The following is a 27,803-nucleotide window of genomic DNA, read 5'->3' as shown; positions in this document are numbered from 1 at the left end:
AAAAGATCTATGCTCAGGATTGGACATGATTTCCAAATGTTGAAAGATGCCAAGTTCATCTGCCATCACATCATACAGGAATTAGAGGGAATGAGAGGGATTCAGGAGGTGTTTTTGTATTAAATGTGCAGTTAAGACTACAAGCAAAACACCCAGTGAATGTGATGGTTAAAGTTGGTAGGTAAAAAATAATATCCATGAGTCCTGTACTGACATAAGCTGAAAAAACTAAAAGTCCTAATTTTAAAAGCTAAGCAAAAATAGACAGTTTACTGTTTTCATATGCAGCCTGGGGTTTTTTTTTTTTTTGAAGAAATATCTTGTGGTCTGAAGAAACTGAAATTGAAGTGTTTTAATATGATGACCATCAGTACACTGGAGGAAAAAGGGGAGACACATAAGCATGAAATCCAAATTGTGAAGTAAAAAAAAAGCATTATGATGTGAGGTTAATTTGTTGCAGGTGGGCTGATGCACTTCATACAAAAAATAACATTCAGCTAAAATCTTGAAGTAGCATCTAAAGACATCAGATAGGGAGTTAAGGCGTGGGCACAAATGGATGTTTTGGATAAACAAGTACCCTAAGCTTGTTACAAAGTGGCTTAAGGACAACAAGGTCAGCGTTTTAGAGAGGCCATCAGAAAACCCTCAGGGCAGAGCTGAAAAGGTGAAACTTGTGAAAGAATATCCAAAATGTTTGACCAAAATCATTCTGTTTAAAAAGGCAGTTCTAGAAAATTCTGAAATTTAAAAAAAGTTTTTAAAAAACTTTAGAATTGTGTCATTTACCAAATAGAAATAGTTTTTCCTAATTAAACTGAAACAAAGAGAAACATATATGTGACTGTATTTAAAACAGTTAAAAGAGGTTAAATCTCTGTATCTCTGTCTTTATTTTACAAGGAAATTTTACCAGATTATTATTTTTTTCAGGGCTGCACAGTGGCGCAGTCTTTCTGCATGGAGTTTGCATGTTCTCTCTGTGCATGCGTGGGTTCTCTCCGGGTACTCCGGCTTCCTCCCACAGTCCAAAAACATGACTGTTAGGTCAATTGGTCTATCTAAATTCTCCCTAGGGGTGAGTGTGTGTGTGTGAATGGTTGTTTGTCCTGTCTGTCTTTGTGTTGCCCTGCAACAGACTGGCAACCTGTCCAGGGTGAACCCCGCCTCCCGCCTGGAACGTAGCTGGAGATAGGCACCAGCAACCCTCCCGACCCCATTAGGGACAAGGGTGAACAGAAGATGGATGGATTATTTTTTTCAACAAAAAACCTAATGTAATGTTTTACCCACGGTAGACAGCTTTTCTCCGCCAAAGAAAGTTTTCCTGGTTTCTAAGATAACAGCAATGTTGCCAAAGAATTATGTCTGAACTTCAGAAAGCAAAACAACAGGTGAGTTAGTGAAATTAGGAATATGACATTTTGGTAACCTTCACAAATACAACTAACTAAAATATGCAGATTTGGGGGATACAGGTGGCTTGTGTATTTAGTATTATTCTACTAAAGTTAGTCTTTCAATTATTTCTCTCTCCATTTGTCAAAGAAAACCTGAGGGGGCGTTTCACATAGATGAATTATTCATGTGGATTAATTTACCAATTGTCTGATTTTTACTCCTGGAAAGAAAAAAAAAAGACCGCTTCATAGAAATCACATTTAAACTTAATGCCTGTATTCCATACACCCCTTTTGACACTGCAACCATTTTTGCGTATTATTTCTATGTGGCCCTTCATCTCTCCAACTCTTATCTTTCTCCTAATCTTTCTTGCTCACTCAACCATTAGACGAGAGGATGACTTGTGGTGCTCTGTAAATTTCATCTCTGTCAAGCCAATCACTTCTGGCTACGGCTCAAGGGGGAACATCTGCTGGTGGGAGGGAATCTAGTCTTTGTCCGATGACTGCTTCTCAGTCAGCAAAAGCAGAGCAACTGTCTGTGAAAGACAAAGGCAACCGTTTGTGATGGAAATATTAACAATCACTCCAAAACCATAAGAGGGGCAGACTGTAGACACTAAATGTAGGTTTGAAATCTGAGCAAATTCATTGATATTTCAAGCAAGCTGCTTTCTCTTGCACCCTGTTGGGCCGCCTGAGGGAGTTTCTTGCTTAATGTAGCAGAATGGACAAATAACCTTACAGATCTATGCTTAGTGCATTAGTGTAAAGGTTGGGCTGTCTTTCCACCCACGTCTCAGGGAGATGTGCTTAACTCCAAATAGCCAATTTGGTAATGTTAACAACATACTGCACTCCACCCTCAGGATAACGCTACGAGCTCAAGGGCAACAAAGAGCTCATATTTCAGGAGGAGGGGTTATTACAGGGCATTAAAACAGGGCCCACACAGACATTGTTAGTGGGCACTTAACCATCTGTACACAACTCTCCACTGGAACGCGTATGAATATTTTTCACAAAGCCACGCCTCATCTCCATAGTGACCTCCACGAACGGTAGTGTCCTTTTCCAGTCCATCCAAGCATAAAGGCAGCATTCATAAAACCCTTCCTCGCTTTAAACCATGACCCCCATGAGAGAAGTGCTGTTGCGGAGTATTCTGAAATGCAGAGAAAACCTGACTGTGGAATATCAACACCTCCCATCTGTCCACTTCTCTCCTCACTCTCTGCCTTTTCCCCGTTCTCATGTCACTGGAAGGGCATGTCCTGCAAGGCCAATGATTTAGTCTGACTGAAGACTCCAGGAAATGAACAGGTCACCCAGGAGTCCCACTGTCTGACGGGCAATAAAGCTTGTCATTGAAGTGTGAGCAGAATGCAACAAGTTCACTGAGATAGCGTTTAGATTAAAAACAAAGAGGATGAAGAAATATATTCAAAGAACATATTGCAAATATGTTATGAATTTAGATGGGAACTGACGTATATGCCATATTAATGTATCCGGTAAGATAACGTTATGCATGTCTTTGTAAAGACATTAAGCATTAAGCAGGCTTACTGTCTGTCCTATCTGGATTCTGTTGTATGGCTTTTAGAAAACTATGTTAATAAAGAAGAGAAATTAAAAAAAATTGCTTTACTCTATGTAAGCTAAAATCTTTAGTTTTACTTAGCTTTAAGAAAAAGTTAGAAGCACTTTTTCCAGTGATTTGCAAAAGAATCTTTTCACACTTAGTCTTATTACATCAATAAAAAACGTAACAAAGTAATGCATAATTGAAAAGTGGAGTGAAAAAGTTGTGTATAAATAAAAGTCTAAAAAGTGGAGCATGCATTTCTATTCAGTCTTATTTACTCTGATATCCTTAAACAGAGTAAAGTTTAAGGATATCAGGCCTTTTCCAACTATTCTGAAAAAGGCCTAAGAGGTTGGTTAGAATTTATGACATAAAAATGTAACATCCTGAATGCTGAGTAACACACCAGAAAGGCCAGGAATAACGTTCTGATGATAGTTAAAGCAGGGTTTTATAAGTAAAACAATGTCCAAAATTAGGAAAATCTCGCTGAAATGTTCAACCAATCATCTAAAAAGGGGTAAGACAAAACAGAAAAACCTCGTCCTCCACTTAAACTGGCAGACCAATAAGCTGTGAAGCAGCTTGCCCTTAATGGAAGCATGGAAAGAAAATAAATCATTGTTGAATGAAATCCACAAATAGACCCACTTATTACTTAACAGAAAACATTTTCAAGGAGCTACTCTGAATTGAGCCTTTTAGCCTATTTGTAAAAGGCCATGTCTGGCCTAAAACTAACACAGCATCCTGTAGAGATGTTTTTGTTCATCAGTGATAGTTAATAGGAGATGCAGAGCTTATTATAGGTTAATTAAAGAAAAAGATAAAGGGCGTAAAAGTCTTAAGAAAGAGGTTTTCTTCCAGCAGCACAATTACTACATACACACAACCAGAGCGACACTGGAACTGGTTTAGGTCATGTGTTAGAATGGTCCACTCAAAGTGTAGAATCCAAACGAAAAAAAACATAAAATCTATCTTAACAGAGAATATTTCAATCTGAAAGCAGACAAGCTATTTTGTAAAGTGAAAGGTGATTTTTCAAAGTGTTGTCAATGGCAAGTGAGGATGAAAGCTGAACAAATGAATGGCACACTTTTTAGATTAACATTTAGAAAAACTATGCACCATTTTGTGGTGCATAGTTTTAGTCTATCACATTAATAATCTCAGTGGAATACGCAAAGGCTTTCTGAAGTAATGTTTTAAAACAAAGAAATTCAAGAACACCTGCAATAACGAATAACTGTTACCTTGACCGTTTTATTTCTATATAAATGACGTGTTTTATAAAAGCACAAAGCCATCTTTACCTGGTTCTTCAAATCCAGCTTGGGGCAGGGGCGTCCGCCGTTAAAGGCTTTCTCCCTGAGCCACTTAGACCTAATTTTCAGCCCGCTGCCACAGGAGGAACTGCATGCCGACCAAGAAGACCAATCGCTGAGCTTACAGTCCAGGGGGCAAGGGATGTGACAAACCTCCACGATGTAGCCTATAATTGAACAAAAAAATTCAGCCTGATTCAGAATAAGAAGGAGCAATCAAATCCCATATTTTTCCAGACTGATGGTTGCAAAGACGACTCAAATTCCCTCCACAAGTAACAACTTCAGCCTATTGTTTGCCTAAAAAATGCATTGGTAGAACTAGCACTAACAGTCAGGTTTCATCTGGAAAAGAAGAGAAGTTGGAAACCCTCTATGAAGATCATATAGCAGATAATTTTTCAAATTCAATTATACCTGAGTCTGTGCAGAGCGTGGGGTTAACCAGATGTCCCCGCTGGTCAATGCAGGCCACAGCTCTGTAGCGGAGACCTTGGCCACACTCTTTTACCTCTCGGTGCCTCATCCAACCATGCAGGGACTCAAAAACTGGAGGATTTGGAAGGATGCATGCAGACCAATTCCCAAATGGCTGAGACAAAAACTCATTACAGGGACAAGTCTGGTTCTCTTCCAGCGGGTACATATCCTCATTCAGGCAACGCTCCTTCTTTTTGCTACGGCCTAAGCAGAAAATAGACAAAACAATGAAAAGTTGTGACAACAGGAGCAAGACTCAAGTTTTAATGAAGTTTGAAGAAAACTCTGTCCCTTGTACAAAAAGGGTATAAACTTCTGAATACATAAACAGTTTATTTTTTGAGTTTGTATTCATTTGTAGGGAGCTAACAAACACTGCTTTTCAATTGGGGAACACTATGGTGAAATTGATATTAAATATTTATAACAATTTGAACTACACCAACTTGTTGCTAATTTATTCATAGCCATGCATTCTTAATATAACAATGTGGGCAGGTGGAGAGACTAGAATACACATTAGCAACTTATTGAGGGTGAAATGTTTGTTTAAATTAATGCCACTGTGGGAAATATCTCTACAATTATACAACTTCTACTTATTTAATATGTCCACAGAAGCCACCTGTATTCTGACTCAGCTAATATAATCACTGTGGTGAGACTCACTGGTTCGAGTTCTGCAGCAGACTTTGCAAGAATGTGGAATACTTTGGATATACAGATACTTCACATTCTCAAACTTCTCAAAAATGTAAACCACATCTGAAACTCGCAAATCCATCAAAATGTCCCAGGAGCATGAAGTGTGTTTCTTATATTCATGTCGCTTAGAAATTTGCATGATGCATTTCAAGGAAGCAGTGTTACATTAGCATCTTAAAATAAACATCCACTAAGATTTGTTTGATTGAGTTTGTTTGAGTAAAACTACATGCTAGCTGTCAAATGACCATCAAATCATCTGAAAGATTTCGATTTTCCTGTAGCAGATGTTGGAGTGTAAGTGTTGCTTAATGTAATTGAAGATCTTTCAGTTTCTTGTTTCACAAAAGCAAATGGTGGCAGGAAAAATGTTTGTCAGTTTATTCAACGATCAACTTTACTGCAGCTCCTATCAACCGAAATGTAATTTTTTTCAGCAGAAGTAGAATAAATGAATTCCAAATCAGTTTAGTGCATCGTAATTAGGTGAAAGAAAGTATACTTCCTTTCTGTTAGATCCCTGGATAACCTGAGGGAACAACTGGTGTTGTTCGAAAGCATATAAAATTTTAATTTTCAATTTATGCTCAAAACCCCAAAGGCAAGCACATACTTGTTTTCTTTATATTGCTACACCACAGAGAACTGGACCCATGGGAATCTAAAGAATTACTTGTTTAGTTGCATTTTGTTTGTAGCTGAAAATTTTTATTTACTTTACTTGGTCAAAAATTTATATAATCAACAATGGAAATAAACAACAAATTCCATATTTCACAATGATAAACAATAATTAGAACACAAGAAATTAGTTTTTTTTCTTCTAGTTGTTTTTATTTCTCTCTTTGTTGTTCACCTCTTTTCCCCAAGTTGTAGTTTATCAGTAATGATCAGAGACACACAATCCAGTGAAAGGTTTGACTACATAGATTCACAGATTCTTGGAAAACAGTCAGTTGTCTACATTTGTTAAGAATTGGCTCTATATTCAATTCAATTAACTGAATTGAACTGAATATCTTTGGGAAGGCTTAAATTCAAAGGATAAATTGAACTTTATTAGGATTTTGCAGCCTTCAGATTTTTTGAGAAACGTGTTTTCTTTAAATGCAAGTCTCAATCATCAAAAATTATAGAACTGAACACTTAGAATCTATCAGTCTGTGTTATTTATCTGCAAAGCTTTTTTAATATCAGCATACATATAATAATAGATTAATTTCAAAAGTAATTACCAAAAGGCCTTTGCGATAAAACAAAACTAACTGCATAAATAATTTTTTTCTTCAAATGTCTCCACTATAAATATTTGTTTAATTAAAATATAAATAAATTTTTAAAAAACATTATTCTGAGATTATTATGCGTTAATGTTTGTAAGTGTAATTTGAAAACATATGTCAACATTTTTAATGCATCTTGGACAACCAGCAATTTTCTGCAGCCTTTTAATTGACTTAGCCATGAATTTTAAAGGAGATGATTATAGAGCATCCTGAAAATAGTTGTCAGCAACGTCAGGGCAAAGTGTTGTTTGGTTAAAGAATTATCAATAGGGCAATTATCTCAATGCCTGCAGGAAGAGGTTCTGACTTTATTTTTTTCCCTGTCCAGGTCTTTGGGACTCAATACCCTTTATGCCTTTCATGTTTCCCTACTTCAACACAAACACATTAATTTGATGGCTCATTATCAGAGGTCTGCTGAACTGAATGACCTACTGAGGGGATATTTCAACCATTTAACTCTTTCAAAAAATAAAATATGTCTCAGGATTTACAACAACCTGAATGAAGGAATTAACAAACTTGCAATCATTCTCAGTCACTACCGAAACTGATTGGAAACACTTGAAGTGTATACTAGCCTCAACAACATAATTTGACTCCACCAGATTTCAGTTTGAAAGGTTTCTCTTCTCTCATGAAATATATACAGTGAATGTTAAACATCAATATGCGTCTTTTATAATAGTCTTTGTGATAAATGACTCCAGCCATGTTAAAATGATTACAGAAACATGTAGGCAAACTAAAAGAATCAAGTAGAGCAAAACTGTCATAACTGATCAAAAAGATCCCATTGTAACAAAGATATTATACAGGAAAAAGCTTGACGTGGCTCCGTGCAACATCCTCAGCACTGTGCTATAACGGCACAGTGAAACAGCCACAAAACTCCCTTTAGATAATTGACTGAAAGACAAGCAGGTAACCAAGAGCAAATAAACTGGTGAGTAATTGTCAAGTCAAGATGTGGGATGATGAATGATTCCAGGCAAAGGAAACTGTGTGCTGAAATCAAACAAAAAGATGAATCATGAAAAAATTTGTTTAACTTTGTAAACACATCTGCAACCAGCTTGGTGCAGCTTTTTTGTTTGTTATTTCCTTCTCACAGTTTGTTTTCCATTTGAACTGTGCATGTGGCGACTGTGGCTCAGTGTGTACTGTAGTTGTCCTGCAATTGGAACATTGTGGGTTTGATTACAGCTTTCTCTCGTCTCTTGTTAATGTGACCCTGGGCAAAGTACTTAACCTTAAGCTGTCTGAAGTGCTTTGAGTGGTCAGAATAACTAGTAAAGTGGTGCATAAATTCAGTCCATTTACCATATTAAAGATGAACAAAGTTATGAAATAACATATTGGGATCTCACTTTTTTACATCATGTTTCCTACGGGTTGATTACTTTTTTCATATCCCCTTAAAATGCTCTGGCAAAGAAATAAACATAGTGACATTGAAATGTTGCATAAGATGTTCTGCTTCATTCCAAACAAATTTTTGATACAATTAAATTTCCCTACATGTTCTTCACCTGCATGATCTGGCTAGTTTTCTACAGAACAAAATACACATAAATGCACACAAATGACAGACATGCTGGTTTATATTTATGAATATTCTTCGTTCAGTGACACACCAAGGCTGTAGGGCAATGTTTAAAAAAACTCGGCTGTCATCTTCTCTTCATGTCCTTGTCAATATTAAGCAAATAATTGATTTGATGAAAGGACAACACTCTCGACAGGGTTTCAAGACTCTGCATAGCAAGTAATAAAATCTTGCAACTGGCTCAATTTGACATTGAAAAGCAAAATATTTTGCCATACAGGCATTTATTCAACATACAGTAATGCTACGTTGTTAAATAGCTTTCTCAAAATATAAAACCCAAAAAATTCCCACAGGAGAAAGACATGAATAAAAAGTCATTGGCATTTGTCCTTGAGTAAACTAAAATAAAAAAGTGTATTTTAGATACAAATATTAAAATAATGACAATAAGAAGCCTCACATAATTTTTTGGTTTATTTTCAGTAAGAATTGAAAAGAGAAATGATTTTTCCAGTTGTAGCATCTCTTGTATGGATCCCATTGAAATCTAGAATCAAACTTAAAATTCTCTATCTTAGTCATAAAGCTCTCAATTACCAAGTGCATTGTTTTTTTTAAACAAACTGATTAAATAAATGTAATGTTTGCAGATAAGCTTTGAGGCAAATCTTATCTGCCTTCAGATTAGATTTGTTGTGAATCAGTGCTATATAAATAAACTGAAATGAACTGTTATTGTCATAGGCAACACCTAACTGACTAATATTGGATGCATAAATGTATAATCATCACCTAAAACTCAAGAACCCTGTTGTAGGAAAATTTCATTTAGGCTAACGCCAACAAAAATGCTATTTAATAAAGGTACTAAATAGCATGTCTAAGTTACTTTTGGAAATGTCAATATGTAATAAAACAACTGTCATTTAAGATCGTTGTGCTCATTTCTTGTGGTCAAAAATTCAACCCATAAACAACAAACACTGAGATAGGCTAATTATAATACAAAATCATGAATGTCAGGTCGATTGGTAGCTCTAAATTGCACTTATGAGTGAGTCTCTGCTTGGTTGTCTGTCCTGTTTTGTCTTTCGATTGGCTGGTAACTTGTTAAGTGTCTACCAACCCTCTAACCAAATGACTGTTGGATATAAGGACCAGCCTCTTTGCTACTGATCAAAGATAAGCAGGTATTGACTTTGGAAGGATTATTATGCAAACACAGGATTTCTGAAAATCTGATTATACATGAGCCAATTTGAATGGGTATGCAAGAGCTTGATTACAAAAAATAAAATAGAAAATATATTCTAATCATCATGATGAATAGCAGATACGTGTGAAAAATAAACACTTTGATCTTTGTTTTGACTCTTAAAATAAATAAATGTTTTGCCATTCAATAAATATGGTTTTGTTCTCTGGAGTATATGTTGGGGAAATCTCCTCTTTCATTTAGAGAAACAAGCTAATAAACTATCTTGTTTTAGCCTGGAGGCTGCACAGTGGCACAGTTCGTAGCACTGTTGCCTTACAGCAAGAAGGTCCTGTGTTCCCGGCCTGTGGCCTTTCTGCATGGAGTTTTCATGTCGTTCCTGTACACACATGATTTTTTACCATCTAAATAAACTGATCCATCAATAAAATATTCTTATAAATCATCTTTTAGCCATACCAGATATAGAAGTAGCAGTTTTATTCAGAAAGGGTTTTGAAATCTTGTGTAAAATAATAAAAAAATAATACAACTATCACCAAATATTAGGAAAAAAATTTAAATTAAACTAAAGTTCATATTTAACTTGAACAACTTGTGTATTACCTCAGCAAAAAATTAACCAAATTAAATTTTTTGATTTTTTTTTATGAAGTCAAACTAAAAATGCAATGAAATAAAGACATGGCTAGCTTAATATAAAATAATTTTTTATAAAAATAAACATAACTAGTGAAAGACAGCTAAAAACAAAGTGAACATTTTATTTGTTTTTAGTTCGGTTTTAAATTTTCAACTTTAATGTTAGTCAGGATGCTGCAGTCTCTTGACATTTTTCTTGTTAGAAGAGACTGTCCTAACTGGTGTGTATGCTTTCTTTCACCAAAATAATTTTTGTATCAGGAAATCCTGGGAAGACAAAACTGACAAAAAAGTGAACCCTGCATTGTTAACGTAAATTCATATCTGCATCATCAACATAGAAGTTTATTTGAACATTGTGAAGGTCGATGCTGGATATATCTGCTGAGAATATCTGACCAGAGCACAGAGATGGTCACATGACTGACAGAATAGGAACTGCAGTAGCATATAGAGTCTTTCTAAGTTTAAAAACCCTTAAATACTCAATTTCTTGAACCTATGCATATGAACATAGGTTCAAACTGTGTTTTTCTCATTGCCTGAATGGGAAACAGATTAAACATTAACACCTTCACAAAGAAGCACCAGATGGCATTATACTGTTTGCTTGCTGATACAGTGTTGAAATGGAGATTGTTATGGACTGGCTGTGAAGTTAAAAAGAATGTCACATACCCATTAAGAACCAAATAGTACAAGCTTTAATGAATTCAAATCCCTTAAGAATATACTAATTACAACATAACAGTCACAATCAAAGTAATTACTTTGTGTACTGTAAAACAAACTTGTTATTTGCAATTTATTGGCCTGCTCCAGAAGGAAAGAGCAGACAGAGAAGTAAAAATATGAAACAGTGAAAGAAGTGAACTCTTGCTCCTCTCATGCAGCCATATTTGTCTCATGGAACCAGGGTGTTGTCATCCTCTTGAGTTCACAGCCGCTGAGCTGCCCATCTGTTTCTGAAGTGGTTCTGATTGCAAACATTCCTCCCAGAGTGAGAATATGCTGCTGTCACACCGCAATCCACTAACAATCTGTTCAATCTACACCACTGCTGGTGGTTGATTGAAAAGTACCAATGCGACGTTACTTAACTTCGACAAGGACATCGATGGCGACCGTGTTACATCAGGCATCACAAACAGTCAGCATTTGAAATCAGCAATTTTCAGCTCATTCTGAAACTACGTGTATCATTTCTGACTTAAATTACTCAGGTGTGTTCGACTAATGCACAACTTGCACCTGGAAATATGCAGACCCAATTCTGTTTAGCCTTGCCAGATGAGGGTTAAAAAAACTACATCTGTGAAAGAGAAATTTTGTAAGATCGTGGCCAAGGATAAACTACCTTACAAACAAATTAGACTGTGTCTACACTGGTTAGAAGGTGTCAATTTTGTTGTTTAATATAAATTTAAACTGTAATATTAAAGCAAACAACAAACACAAGATTTCAAAAATATATTTATACTAAAAAATGTTTTAGTCAAAATGAAAACAATAAGGTTATGTATAACCATTAGAAAAACAACAAATTAAGACATAAAATTTAGTTAAGTGAAAGAAGTTACAAACCTAAATGGGACATTGTCAATAGCATCTGCAGTGTTTCTAAATGCAACTATTCTAGCATAATTCAGAGATTTAAAATCTAATTCTGACTAAAATGACTAAGAGCAATTGCAAACAGCTCCAATGCTGGATAGAAACCATTTATCTGCAGTTAAGCTCTAACACACACACATCTAATCTCTGATCAGTGGGAGACATAATTCCTGTTTGAATCACTATGCATCACAACATATTGCAGGGGAATATGGCTACAAATCAACAAAATATTCATTTCTGTGTTTGTCTTAAAATAATCTCAGTGTCTGATCAGTTTACTAAGCATAAATCTGTGTGTTTAAAAATCAAAGATATGCAGTCATATTTAATAAACTAGTAAGAACGGTTAAATAAGTTTAAAATATATATTTTATTAATTCCATATTTCTGTATAAAAATTATTTTTATTGGTCTGATGTGACATTCAAATTTTTTAATGTTTTACTTTCATTGGCTGTAGTTGACAAATCATCACATATGACCGAAATAAAGGCTTGAAAACATCATTCTGTGTAATTTGAATATTTTGTTTCCCTTTATCAATTGATACAGAAAAAAAACTTTCAATATTCTAAGCTATTAAATTTGACTGTATAACATTGTGCAACTGTTTTAAGACCTCAGTGAATAATACTAAACACAGAGTCATATTTTGTTGCTTCTGACTGTTTTGACAAAAAATTTAGGCTACCAAAGCTTCCAACTATAGCCGTGCTTCCATCCAATTGTCATGCAAATTTTGAGCGAACCTGTCCATCTACTGACTTAGAGTGAATCGACCAGCCTATGCACAGCATAGTTGAGTCAAGCATCAATATTTGTTGATTTCCTGACTCCACAAGATGAAGAGGCTGCAAAGTAGCATGGACCACACATTAAAAAAAAATGGAGAGTCCTCCCCTCCCAGCTGGGAGTTAGAACTTTGACATTAGCTTCGTGCCTCTAAGGCACAGACCCTCTCAGGGGCTTTCCACTCTGGGGTTGTGTTAACAAAACATTTTCCCTATTTGACCATTAAAAAAAAAAAAAACAACAGTGACAGAAAAATTTAAAAACCATCATGAAAGCCTCTTTGCTTTCTTAAGGCACCAATTTTTCTGAGTTTGTTGCCTCTAGTAAGGCACAAATCCAGCGTTAAATTTTAAAGTTCACTAAATCAGAACTTATTTTAAAAAAAGGGGTTTTCATCTCTCCTGTATGGCACTAACTCTTTTTCAAAAAAGTTAAAAACCACTACAATCGAGCTTAAAAGTATTTTTTGTGAAATTGGGGGAGTTATTTAAAATGTTTTCCATCAACTTTTTCTAATGCTTAATTTTTTTATGAAGCATTCATGGTTCCTCTTTCATTGTGATTCATAAGCCATGTTTCCGTTAACATTTTTTATTCACACTGTAAAGTTCTCCATCAACGTTTTCTAATGCAAAATTTTACAGTGTGAATAAAAAAATGTTAACGGAAACATGGCTGATGAATCACAATGAAAGAGGAACCATGAATGCTTCATAAAAAATGGTTTGAATTTTAGTCTTTTCTTCTGTAACATAAAAGCTTTTTCACCCCTATTATGGCAAAAATTTATTCAGTGTAATTACATAAGCACATCAATGTCGATTAAAGATTAGATTTAACCTATTTCGTATTTAACAAGCAGTAAAACACTCCCCAGCACTGCTACTAATGAGCAGATATGCACTACATAATGGCAAATCCATCGTACATATATTAATGTATCACCACCTACAGGCAGCCATACATTCATGTAATTTGCATGTCTTTAGGCTTGGTGGAATCGACGCTCCATAAGCCATCAACATGCAAATTCCACAAAGAAAACCAGCAGGTCAGAAAATGACTGTGCTACCCTACCAGACCCGAATAGAGCTAGTGTCTGACAGAGAAAGGCATATACTTCTATTCATGCCAAATGTAATTAGTGGTTTTTAATTCCCCAAAGCCTAAAGTCTGAGGTATAGCTTCAAAACCGTAAGGTACAAAGTCAGTGATTTATATGTTCTTTAAGACATGTGGGAGAGCAGGCAGGTGGATGTGTCAGATGTTGACAAAACACAGAGCAGGGGCAGCTGCTCATTTTGTGTTTTTTCTTCTTCTTTCAGTCCAGGGCAGTGTGTTATACAAACTGTGGTTATAAGGAATATGACATAGAGAACATTTTTTTTCCAGTTGTTAAGCACATTAGTTGTAAACAGCACACAAAGCAAACATCTATAAGTCTGGTGGATTAGAGATCCACAGATTTAAAACTGTTATATCACAAATTATCTGTAGGTACTGAACGTTTATACTAAATTGATAATATTAATAATGCTATAAACATCCATTAACATATTTTGAATTATTTCAATATGCACTTACCATGAAACTGCCTAATATCTTTCAGCAGAGCATAACCTCTAATACAGCCAGTGTTTTTATAAGCAGAATTTAACAAAGTGACCTTTTTGTTAATTTTTTTTCACAGAGTGCACTTTAGTGGCTCAAATATTCCTGATTTATTTTCACTGTCAATTCCTCATCAGTGGTAAATTTCTTTTAAAATAGTAAACGTCATGTATCAGAATACTAACTGCAGTTTTTTTTTCTATACTTGGTTTTTCTTGACATCCTTCAACAGTCTGAGAAAACACATATTTTTAGTTTTGAGTGCACAGGTGCAAAGTCTTTTGTTTGGTTAGTTTGTATGTGGCAATCACTTCTGTTTCTTTCATATTTATCTGACATGACCACTGGAGGACCAAAGTAAATGGAGAAGCAAATAAAAAATATATATATTGTTATTCAAATTTACATTTTTTTAGTGTAAACCTCATCCATATTATTTTTAGATCCTTAATTTTCTGTCTGAATTGCAGCTAAGTGTGGAATATTTTTTCGATATATCAGCTTTGATGTCCACTCAAGTACACTGACTTCAGCTGATATTCATGAAATTGAATAGCCACACGGTACAACTGAATAGTCTTTTGTTAAAGAGCTTTTTGGCTCTAAAATAACTTCCACTTCAGATACAGAGAAAGTAGTCAGCATCGAGCTCAAGGAGGCTTTACAAAATAGATGAAGTGTCTAAGCGTAGGCCTTAGAATGCCGCCAGCTTCCTTAACCATAGACTGGAGCTTTACAAGAAAGCAGAGCTCATCCGCTACCCATCAATCTCTCTGAAAAAGAAATTTAAGCAAGCACTGAATTTGGCATAATCAGTTGAAATGCTCAAAAGACCTTTTATAACCGGCATAGGGTGATCAGAATTAGAACAAATTATTCCCAGGGAAACCCACCGGAAAGCAATGTCGGATGTCATGTGTTAGTTTCTCAGAGCATTAAGAGGGGAGGAAGGCTAAGTTTACTACAACCCCTTCAGCATTAGATTAAATATTCATGAGGACAAATAGTATCCAGTCTGGTCTGCAACCATGACATGAAATTCATATTCTGCCATCTGCATAGAAATTGGGGATAACAAGCTAGAAAGAGCTAATTTCAACCTGGTGAAATGCTAACAGGGACATTGTAAAGTTATAGTAAGACGACCTGAATTATGTTTATTGCAAATAGTACATCAAAGTCTACATGCTTTTGAGTATGTGAAGAATATGCAGCAATTAGTGCTGTCCAAGAAGCAACAAATAAATCCTGTCTGCTGCTGCCTTGGTGAGATTGATAAGGATCAGGCTGTCCAAAGGCCTCCTTGAGGAAATAGCTGCAACCTCTCACTCAATAGTCAGGCTTGACAAAAGCTTTCATCTTCTCGGCTTTAATTTATTTCTAAAGTCACAGTCAGCCATATCAATGAAATCATGCAGCAGCAATGTGAGAAGATTTGATTGTTTCTGGAGTAATGAATGAAGCAGTTGTTTTTGTATGACGTTAATGTCCCCACAAGATTAAAAGTAAAAGAAAAGTCCGTACCTACAAGTGAACGCCTGCGAGTGCGTGACCTGCCACATCCGGTGCATTCAGAAAACTTGGACCAAGTAGTCAGAGTGCAGTCGTCCTTGCACGCCACCCGGCATTCTCTAATCTGAGAGGGAAAGGGTCCAGCCCATTGCAGGCACTCTGTCATGTTGGCTGGCTCCCCATCTTCCCCAACACAACTGATTCCTGCAGACACATGGAGAGGAAGTAATTCCAATTACATGGTGATTAATATTCACACAATAGCTTGTCCAGACTTTAGTAGGGCTGAGAGGTATATTTCAAATTAACTGATGCATCGTAAACATTATTTTTATACATTTCCAAAGAAGTTCAAAACTATGTAACTATTAGGTGTTTTCAATTTTATATAAATTTCAAATATGCAACTATTTCAAAAACAGTGATGCAACAGTACAAGCTCTAAACAAATTCTTATGACATATACACTGTTATATTAATTATTCCAACGCCTGGAGGATGTACAGTACAGACCAAAAGTTTGGACACAACTGTGTGTCCAAACTTTTGGTCTGTACTGTATGTTTGAACAAATTTTTAAGTTCTCCAAGTTCTTGAGAACTTTGAAACGTAAGTTTTGATTGGGAGGAACCTTTTGATCCAACTAGAGTTATGGCTTAGCAGGTAGCTAAATATTAGGGTGATGGCAAAGAGGCCCTCCAATTTCTAACACTGCAAGCTAATATAGGAGACTAAAGGCCAATATACTAGTGGAAACATGCAAAAAGTTGGTCAGCAATTTAAAAAAGACTTTGCTTGCTGTAAAGCCAAAAATTATGATTTAAAAAAATCTGAAAAAGTTTTGGGAAGGGTAGAAATAACTGTTTGTAATCCCTCATCTACACCATATTTTGAGAAATATCTCTCTTATTTCCGATCAGAAACAAATTTCTTGATTACATGAAATAATTTGAAATCCAAATCTGTAAGAGTTATAAATAATATTATGCTTAACTGTAGCAGTGGTAAAGATGTTTTATTTTTCCGTTTTTTCACATAATTCTCAAACTAGATTAAGCTTTAACAATCTACATAATTTTTTTTATAATACATATAAATATTTTTATAAATATACAGTACTTAGAATAAAAATTAATCATGATCATGTTTGTATGGAAGACGATTAAGTCCACTGAAAAAATTTCAGAAATTTGAGTTGAATGCAAATGACAGAGATGTGAGTCATGCAGGAAAACAAACTTTCTGGAAAAACAGGTTGGATTTAAGTGATTTTCTTTTCAAGTACCTAATTAAAGTCAGTATCCTGGGGAAAAATGTATATATATTTTCTTTCAGAGGCTTAATCCTCTTCTGTACATTTGTATTGGGATATAAACATTTCCCTTGATAAAGACCAACGGATGTGCTGCCACATAACTTTTTTTTTATTAAATAGAAAAAGGGCATAGATTATTCATATTTTATTTTTGCAAGTAGTAAGATCCAGATGTCTTTGTCAGTAAATAAGTTAATTCTGACATTGAGAAAGAATGGCACTTGCTCAAACCACTGATTTGGAGAATCAAGTTTCTTCAAATCAGAAACAGAGACAGTTACTATATAGAAAAATAGAGACCTGTGTCATGAACATTTGGGATAAAAAATTTAAAAAAACACTGTCGAGGAAAATTTATCCTAAAACTTTGATGCCTTAGAGAATTCACTGACGAGTACAAGCGCACAACCTACAAACACACAATCTATTGTATTGATTCATATCTGGCTTTTAAATTTCACCCTCTGACAAAAGCTGTGTGGTTTGCTATGGGTGCCTGGGGCGGACATTTACATAGAAAGCCCAGCAAAGGCGATGATAACCGGTATTAAGGTCCATTTACATAACACTAAAAGACAAAGCTCTAAAATCAAAAGACATTTGTTAAAAAAGGGATGGAAACTGATAGTTGCTGAGGGAGTTTTATTCCTCTTTTTAGTAAAAACTTTATAGGAAGAAAAAAATTCACAAGCTGCAAAGAGGTCATCCAGCTATTATCACTATGACTACTTTGTCTTCAGTGACGTTTAGTTCCATCCTTTCACCTATTCACTTAGAGAACCAGCTCCACCACAGACAGCCTCATTCTGTCATTCTCTGTGACTTTTATTAGCATTTCTGTTCTGACTTTATGACTTCGAAGTGTCGACCAGCCAATTTAAGAATAATTATTTCTGTCTGTTACGTAAGCTCATTTGTGTGGCTTTTCAAAGAAAACTCTCAGCAATTGTGATACTCTTGCCGTACTTTCTTCACCAGTGGCAAGGATCATCTTTTACTATAGACTACTAGATAAAACTAAGCATCTCTGGTAATCACTCGAAGGAGACATTTTACCAAATGTTGTCAATATCTTTGTGGTATGGTTGTGGAGTACACATAAAAAGGTATTCTTTAAAGATCAAAGCTAGGTTTCCTTCTGTTATCAACCAAATATCCATTTTCTAATATTACTTTTAATAGCAGGTTTTTAATATTCATATTCTCACCATCAAGCATAATTTCCATTTTAATTCTGTATGAAATGTTCTTCATAAAGTACTGTGAAGAGTAATATAGACCGGAATCATCAGAGCCATTAAGCCACATCTTTCCTGCACATCAGCAAAACTCATTTTGCACTGAATAATCTTTTCCAGGAGCTCCAGTTCTACCAGGAGAGGTTCATAATACATGCTGCCAGATCTGAGTTGGATTGTGACAATATATTGAAGTTAATGGAAGACTGAACTCTGCATAGTTGTTTGTTGTTTAATGAAGATTTTCTTGAATTGCTTGTTATCTTCCAGATGATTAACATTGGTCAAAATAAAGTAAAAAAAAAATTCACCGATGAGAGGAGTTCAAGCTCTATTTGGTTTTTCATATTACAATGTGTTTTATGGTGGTTTTATAATTCAGTGGAATCGAAGGTCTTCATTATTTAGAACATGATTAAAAAAACATGGGAACAGTGGTGCATCCTATATGTATCTGGTCTTTGGGAAACTTATAAAAGCAAACAGCATTATACAGTCTGCAAAATTAAAATATTCTTTAAGGGTTTTAACCTGAACTTTTTTAAAATGCACTGGTTAATTCATTATGTTTTATTATGAATTTAGTAGGAAAGTCTCCTTCATATCAGATTAGGATTCTGTTCCGTTTCCAAGATTTCTAAGAGTTTTCAAATAAAGTTGGACCGTGACATATTTTAAATACCTAATATCATAAAGCAATCTTCATGTTAATGCTACCACAGTACCTATATCACAACACATTTTATTCACATTTTGCTAAATTTTCTTTTAAACACAGAAAGTAAAGTAAATGAGCTTTAAAAGATATTGAAACATGTTTTTTGTTTGCTTGTCAGGGTGTTCCTCTTTAAAATGACTTTCTATAAGGTTTACATATTTAATGTAATATCAAGTGAAAAACAAAAACTTGGTGTTTAAGCAGCTTTGTAAGAAAACATACAAGAAGCACGATGCTTCCTCACTGTGGGGTCAATAAAACGCATTTACACTATTCTACTCTATTAGCCTCCAACTATTCTAATGTAGAAGACATTGGGACCCACATGCACTTTCCTATACTTGGTCTTCCAAGCCAAGTTGAGCCATTAGGGCTGGAAGGTTTGACTATCTGGCCTCCAAACCAAACAGCCTGCAAGGGGGAACTGGGCAGTCAGCATCAGCTCATTAACACCATTTCTGCTCTTATGCACACGGATGGCAGCATCCTTATGTTGGGATTTTTTTCTGCCTCTTGGACAGTGCTGTGAGATGGAATTTTATATATACAGTTGTGGTCAAAAGTTTACATACACTTGTAAAAAACATAATGTCATGGCTGTCTTGAGTTTCCAATAAGTTCTACAACTCTTATTTTTCTGTGATAGAGTGATCGGAACACATACCTGTTTGTCACAAAAAACAGTCATAAAGTTTGGTCCTTTCGTAAATTTATTATGGGTCTGCTGAAAATGTCACCAAATCTGCTGGGTCAAAAATATACATACAGCAACATTAGTATTTGGTTGCATGTCCCTTGGCCATTTTCACGGCAACTAGGCGCTTTTGGTAGCCATCCACAAGCTCCTGGCAAGCTTCAGGTCGAATGTTTGACCACTCTTCTTGACAGAATTGGTGCAGTTCAGCTAAATGTGATGGTTTTCTTGCATGAACCTGTTTCTTTAGCACTGTCCACATGTTCTCAATGGGGTTTAAGTCAGGACTTTGGGAAGGCCATTCTAAAACCTTAATTCTAGCCTGGTTTAGCCATTCCTTTACCACTTTTGATGTGTGTTTTGGGTCATTGTCCTGTTGGAACACCCAACTGCGCCCAAGACCCAACCTTCGGGCTGATGGTTTTAAGTTTTCCTGCAGAATTTGGAGGTAATCCTCCTTCTTCATTATCCCATTTACTTTCTGCAAAGAACCAGTTCCACTGGCAGCAAAACAGCCCCAGAGCATAATACTACCACCACCATGCTTGACAGTAGGCATGGTGTTCCTGGGATTAAAGGCCTCACCTTTTCTCCTCCAAACATATTGCTGGGTGTTGTGGCCAAACAGCTCAATTTTTGTTTCGTCTGACCACAGAACTTTCCTCCAGAAGGTTTTATCTTTGTCCATGTGATCAGCAGCAAACTTCAGCCGAGTCTTAAGGTGCCTTTTCTGTAGCAAGGGCTTCTTTCTTGCACGGCAGCCTCTCAGTCCATGGCGATGTAAAACACGCTTGACTGTGGAGACTGACACCTGTGTTCCATCAGCTTCCAAATCCTTGCAGACCTGCTTTTTGGTGATTCTTGGTTGACTCTTGACCATCCTGACCAATCTCCTCTCGGCAGCATGTGATAGCTTGTGTTTTCTTCCTGATCGTGGCAGTGACACAACTGTTCCATGCACTTTATACTTGCGAATAATTGTCTGCACAGTTGCTCTTGGGACCTGTAGCTGCTTTGAAATGGCTCCAAGTGACTTCCCTGACTTGTTCAAGTCAATAATTCGCTTTTTCAGATCCACACTGAGTTCCTTTGACTTTCCCATTGTAGCTTTTGTGGCTGAGTCTAATCACTGGGTCAAATGAGCCCTATTTAAATGGGCTCATGAGAAGTCAACAGCTGTAGTCAATCAGAGTCACTTACAAGAAGTGAAGAGGCCATGACATGAAGCTAATTTGATTGACACAACTCTCTACATCACCAAAATTGACAATTTATGTTGTTGTATGTATATTTTTGACCCAGCAGACTTGGTGACATTTTCAGCAGACCCATAATAAATTTATGAAAGAACCAAACTTTATGACTGTTTTTTGTGACAAACAGGTATGTGTTCCGATCACTCTATCACAGAAAAATAAGAGTTGTAGAACTTATTGGAAACTCAAGACAGCCATGACATTATGTTTTTTACAAGTGTATGTAAACTTTTGACCACAACTGTATATATACATATATATATATATATATATGTATATATATATATATATATATATATATATATATATATATATAGATAGGATAGATTTTATATTGTAGCAAGATAATAGCTAAAAATACCAAAACAAAAGAACACACAGCCTAGCCTGAGGAAAACACAAAACGTTTTGGTGTGACTTCAGATGTTTTTGAACATTAAGGCAGTGTGAGGTCTTTTGGGAAGATTTGCAGTGAACCAAGTCCCTTCTCTAACTTGTTGAGTTTGACTGATCTGCCTGAAACAAGTAAGAAAAAAAATGTGCCCAGCTTGTAGACTAACACCTAAAAAGGCTTGAGGCTGACAGTACAGGTGAACATGCTCAGTGCAGATTTCCACACACTCCAAGTGTACAGTACAAAAACCTTAAGGTTAATCTACAGTTGATGTTATGCTCTAAAGCTCGAAATGCAAGGTTGACATTTACACTTGACCTTGTTTTGAATGAAGTAAACCTCCTGCAAGTAGGAATGGCTGATGCAATTGTTTACTGGAGGAGGAATGCATGAGAATTACACCATAGTTCATGTTACAGAATAAAATAAGCTTGCATGTTTTTTATGCAAAAAGTAGCCACTTTATAGGCTACTTTTATAGGTACACTGTCACTCTGAATGTCAGCTATAAGTGGAAACTGATGCTATAATTTTTACAGGGTCAATAGCAGAGTTTTCAAAAAGTTTTTTTAAACATACTGTGCGTTGATTTCAAGTCAACATGCACTAAAATCTCTGATAATTTACTACAATCTTTCATGAAGAGTTCAAGACATTCTGAAGATTAAGAGGGATCCAAACCAGAACTGGGAAGGTGTACCTAATGGTTCAAAGGTTTTCATGGCTGCTTTACCAATAATCAATCACTATATCCATGACATGTAGATTTTTTTTTTCTAACATGTTGTTCACAACCATCTTTGCTACATAAACCATGCATTAGATACTATGTTGTGGGTGAAATATGTGAACGCATACTTTCTTAAATTGCAGAAGATTTTTATGGGTGTCAGTAACTAAACGTTTCTTTTCAACGTCTTGCAGCGCGGGAATAAAGTAGTAGTAACAGAGCTTTCTTGAAACAAAGATTTGTGCTCTGAAAGCTTTTGTGGCTTCTTGAAAACAGAGTTGCTGTTTTCATACTCAGGAGATTTATGCGATTATCCACTCAAGTTTTTATTACTACGATCAACTTTAAATTTTAGCTATTTGGAGGAGGAAGTGCTTCACAAAGACTGACATAATCTGTTTTCCACCTGATAAAAAAACTCTGCAGTTTTATATATTTTAATAAAACATTGAGTCTGTATAGGGTAGAACATTTCTGAATTAATTTTATTGTTTTATTTCCCTGTCATCCCTCTCAAAGACTGCTTTTTTCATTTATGTGGGGGAAAAAAAGAAGATTGTTAAAAAAAGTTAGAGACAAATTTATACTGCAAATAAAGTCATATTTTTGTTACAACTATAATGAAAATATGGAGCATTGTGTTGCTTTGTTTTACCTGTAGCAAAGCTATTTTTAAAACATTCTTTCCCACACCTGGGATTTTACTATCCTCAGGAAGTATTCAAGGATAAGAAGTGTTTTTATGGTTGCAATTAGATAAGAACGGGACTTTATCAAGGATGCTAATCTCTGCTGGGTTTCCCCCCCTGGAGATAACGAGCTAACACGTCGCTTATTTTGAGAAAATAACCATAAAAGATTATTGAACATTGTCATCAAACTATGTTGGGCATAAATACTTTGTGTTGCAAAAATAATCTTTTTTTTTCAATTTGTCACGCAAAAAAAATCTTTATTTTTATGCCCTAATCAGAAAGAGAAGTGAAAGGAAATTTTGTTTTCAAAGAAAACAGAACAATGCTGCATGCGTTTGTATTTGTGCCCCTGCATTGTGTGCAAATATACACACACTTTATAGAGACACCAAGAAATCTGGTCTGTTAACAACTATGCGTAATTTTAAATCTTTTTCTTCACACCAGAGGTCTGAAACATAAAATGTGTTACTTTTCTAGGTTCTCACACACTACAAAAATCAATAAATATCCATACAATCAAAGATGAACAAAGTACCGAATACTACCTATATAACGTAACATTTTCAAATATACAGAGGTAAGTGGATAGTCCTTAAAGGTCTGTGAATAAATAAAGAATTCTAGTTTTCAGTTCTGAAGTCTTAAATACGCCCTTGTCAATTGTTTCCTTCCTCTACCATGGTCCTTTTCCCAATTATTATGCCCTAATTATATATCAGTCTGACATTTATGTATTCTTGCCCAGTGAATTAGTTCTGCCACCCATGGAGCAAAAGTAACTCAAAGTTCTTTGTCATTCGTAAGTCTATATTTAAATTCCGTGTTTCTACTAATCACAAATTTTCATCTCACACTTCAGTTTTTTAGAAATGTCACAGGTATTTAACTTAGCCATTTTCTAATCACATTCAAATAGGATGCTCCAAAGGTCAATGAGGCTTGCTCTTAACCTGGGAACGCCACAAACACTTTCACTGTGCTCGTTAAAAATTCACTTCAGAAATGTCAGTCATAATTACAAAGAGAGACGCTTGCCGAGTTCGGGATTGCTCAAGTTCTCAAAGCAACACAGAGCAGGGCTGAACACTTCATTTAATCACACAGATTTAAACAGACCAACCTTCTGCTAATGTATTACTGGATGTTTGCTAACCTGTAAATCCATATAATGTTGCATAATGGTCTTTTAATTATATAGATAATGGAAACAATCTCCACTGACGAATCTAAAATGCTAATTAAAAACCTTTTTACTTTGGAGCAAATCAGCAGTGCTTTACAATTTTCAAAGCAAGGAATTTTCAGATCAAATGTTCTAACGATTTCAACTGGCAAATGCACTTTCCTTCTAGTACACTTTAATGTGGTGTAATCATTTTATGTGTTATAGACACAGTCTAGCCTTAGACATCTTTCATTACATCTAGTTTTAAAAGTATGGTCTATTCTAACACTCTTTTTAACAGTATTCACACTCTTCTTAACAGTATAATAAAGAACACTTATGCAACGAGTTTATTTCTATAAAAGCCATCTATTAAACACATAGCATTTTTCAGAAATAAATGTCAGGAAATGTACCACTCACAGGATGAGGCTTAAAAGCCCAAGTGATGGAATGGGCTTTTTTCAGCCAATGTGTTTGCCGATTTGGTCTGGACCAATGCAAACTTTACTTTTTTTGTTTGGTTGCAGTTTGCATTCACATTGTATTTTTTGAAAGTTAACTAACTTGTAAACAGGTGACGATCATTGCTCCCAATGAATAGAAATGACAGGAGTGGGAAAGAGAACAGACAGAGAGAGAAAGTAAATGTGGAAGTCCTGTCTAATGCCGTTCTGTTGTGCACACTTGTGCTGTTATCACAACTGAAATACCATTTTGAATGTCAAGAGCAGCTCGTTCAATGCAAATTTGGCAATGTGATATTTATAATTTTGAAATCAGCAAATGTGTGTTGCAATCTGAAAGAGACAAGATGCTCTGTGTGTCCTGACCTAAAACATTCAACAATGAACAAATAATGTTTACCATGATAATAATCCATTTTATTTATAAGTCTTAGCAACTCAGGTTTTACCATAGACGAAGCCAAACAAAACAAACATAGTTTGGTTTCATACTAGGATGGATTGCATGGAAACACTGATTAGTTAAAATATTACATCATATAAATCAAATTTGATTACCTAAAACAAGAAAATGCAGCTTGCTTGCCATTTTTCTTTATGCAAAATAGTTTTTAAACAGATTTTTCACAGTTGATATTCCACTTTCTTCCTGGAGTCTGTTTATGGCTGGGAGTTAAATCTCTCCTTACAACATTTTGATGTTATTTTGCATAGCCTGGATATGCAGAATAAAAAACAACATATATCATATATGAAATGTTATTATTTGAAGATGATCCAATCAACCTCCATTACTAAATGGCAAAATATTTATTCTTGCTCCTGTAACATAACAAGGGAGTGCTAATAGTGCTGAAAGTGTGCCTTATTAGCAGAATACATTAGTAGGAAGCCTATGCTGTGTTATAAAAAAAACCAAATCAAAAAAGTTGTCTACTTCTTTTCCACATCTCCTGTTCAAGAAGCAAAACAGAAACAGATATTTAATCTTTTTTAAACACAGACAGTTTAAGGGTGGAACGGTGAAACATGGTGGCAGCAGCTGTGTGGAGAACAGAAAGTGTGGAAAAGACAACAGGTCAGGGTTAATACTTGCCTCTTGTTTCTAAACCATTTCCACAAGCTTCTCCTGATCCCGATAATCCTCGTCTAACAGAATCAGGCACCAGGGTACAACTGTGCCACTTGTTCATCCTCCACCTACATAGGGTGACAAACACAAAGGTTTTATTTGGTAAAGGATGAATGCAGTTTTATATCTTAACACATATCTTATATCTTTTATATCTTATCATAACTTTTTATACTCAGTTTGTAAATTCGATGCAACTTTGATGAAGCATTACTCATCTTGTAGAGATCAACAAGAACATTATTACTTTTAAATTTGTCTTATTTGCATATTCTCTGTTTAACAGAAAATGTTTACATGATGCATTTTGCTATGTTTATGTTGCAATATGTCCCGTTAAAATTACTGCTATACCAAATAGGATACATCATAGAATTCTATACATATTTTATACATATTGGTGATCAAACATAACATCAAACACAAATACATTTTGAATCTTTTAACCAAATAACTAATTTGCATGTATACTGTGAAGCATTGTGCAACATTGTAGAATAATTAGTTAGCATTCTAAAAAGGCAGATAAACAATGAGAACCAATTGTGAATAATTGTTTTCCTTGATGTTTTATTTCTCATATTTAGATTAGCAGGTGGTAAATTATAAACGCTCCAAATTAAATAACAATAAACGAGATTCATAGTTTAATCATTGGAGTCATGAAACTCCTTTTAACTACTGTGTTTCCCAACCTCTTTATCTCATGCTTCATTTTTATGATAAATCTGACTCAGTACTAATTCCCAATACTAACAGCAATAAACTTTTTTAGATCATTTATATATCTTGTTCTAATTGAAACAGCTCAAGAGTTTAAACCAAAAGATAAGTGTTGTTTAAATATATACACAGATCACAATGACCATCCGTCCAGACTGGGCTTGTTTGAGCAGCCTGTCACAGAAATGGTTGGTCTCCCAGGGGAGCACCGACCAAAGCATCGCCCTGTCTCTGTTGCCATGCTTTCCTCTCATAGTGTTTTCCACAGATAGATGAAACACACATACCTGACCAACCAAGTAAATAAAAACATCGTCTGAGCAGAAAAACCTTCTTCCTTTGAGTCGAGGTTGAGTTCTGATGACTAAAGTCCATTCATGGAATTTTCTATGAATAGCATAGGCAACCTGATTTGCATAGGTCAAGAACAAGAACTGCAGTGTTGCAAATATTTAGTGAATACATTGTATAACCATCACAATTTGGACCAACTATTTTTCATATTTAACCTGAGGGAAACTGAAGAAATTGTTATTCTTTTTAGACAGAGGTGTGGTGAGCAGGGAGGAATTTTAATGAGCCAGTTATGTTAGCTAACAGCTAGCTAGCTGTTAACTTCTGCAAGGTGACTTTTCTTCAATTATAAGAAAACTTGAGGTCAAACTTTATGTGTGAACGCTAAACAAAATAGTTGCAAATTTTGTTAGTTGGTTGTTCTATGACTATTTTTTTTCCACCAAACAATATCAGTAGCTAGCCTAATTATATAACTGCAGTAGGATTTTGACATTAATTAGCTAAGACTGGCAGTTGAGCCAGTCTAATCCAAAAACAGCAACAACAGCAGAGTGAAAATGATTGATTGTGAAAGTGAAGCTGAAATGCATTTTTCTGTGGAAATGAGAGGACATCTGTTAGAGCCAGATATCCTTGACTAGAGGCCCTGTTTGAAGTAGCTGCTTGCTTGACTCCCCATGAGTCATGGTACCTGATTCTACAGAGAAGGATTGGTCATAGCCCCCTTTTAGTTTTTTTATGGGGAAATTTGATGAATATTTAAGTACCCTTACGATAGTGTATAAGCTGTACGTTTAACAGCCAATCATCAGTCTGTCCACCCTAAACTTAGACATGAAGTCATTCAGTTTTACCTAATTAGAGACCTGAGAAAGAAAAGTGTAGCCTTTTTATGCACCAATGAGTATATTGTGTAATTTAGAGATTGCTTTCCTGCATGTTGGATCAAAGTCAGATTCACCCACATTGCTAGGCCATATCATCAAAGACATTATGGTTTCATCATCTGTGACCTTACAGATAATGTCATCAGTCTGGATAGCATAGCTGAGACAGCAGGCACTGGTGCTCACTGAAATAACCTACTATAACAGCTATATGGATAAATTGAATCTTAAGTTTTCTTTTTTTATTGCGGCTACCTAACATGACAAACTAAAATACATGTCTTTATTCAATAGGTTACTTACTTGGATTATCTAACTCACTAACAAAATGTAGCTATTGAATATTTTACATCA

The 27,803-nt window shown here is 35.4% G+C and overlaps 1 protein-coding gene across 2 annotated transcripts in view; it reads right to left on the bottom strand.

Moving 5' to 3' along the window:
* thsd7ba (thrombospondin, type I, domain containing 7Ba) overlaps nt 1-27,803 on the bottom strand; it is a 204,534-nt gene that overhangs the window by 52,459 nt on the left and 124,272 nt on the right. For both annotated transcript variants that reach the window (XM_032567890.1, XM_032567891.1), the window contains exons 13-16: nt 25,507-25,610; nt 15,748-15,939; nt 4,740-5,006; nt 4,311-4,489 (exon numbers count right to left, since the gene is read on the bottom strand). In XM_032567890.1, the coding sequence (XP_032423781.1) occupies nt 4,311-4,489; nt 4,740-5,006; nt 15,748-15,939; nt 25,507-25,610 (742 nt within the window). The remainder of the gene's footprint in view (nt 1-4,310; nt 4,490-4,739; nt 5,007-15,747; nt 15,940-25,506; nt 25,611-27,803) is intronic.

The sequence above is a fragment of the Xiphophorus hellerii genome, chromosome 7 (genome assembly GCF_003331165.1).
Source record: "Xiphophorus hellerii strain 12219 chromosome 7, Xiphophorus_hellerii-4.1, whole genome shotgun sequence".
In the NCBI taxonomy this organism is placed as follows: Eukaryota; Metazoa; Chordata; class Actinopteri; order Cyprinodontiformes; family Poeciliidae; genus Xiphophorus; species Xiphophorus hellerii.
The sequence above is the reverse complement of the archived record's forward strand: the minus strand, read 5'-3'. Positions and strand labels throughout refer to the sequence as shown.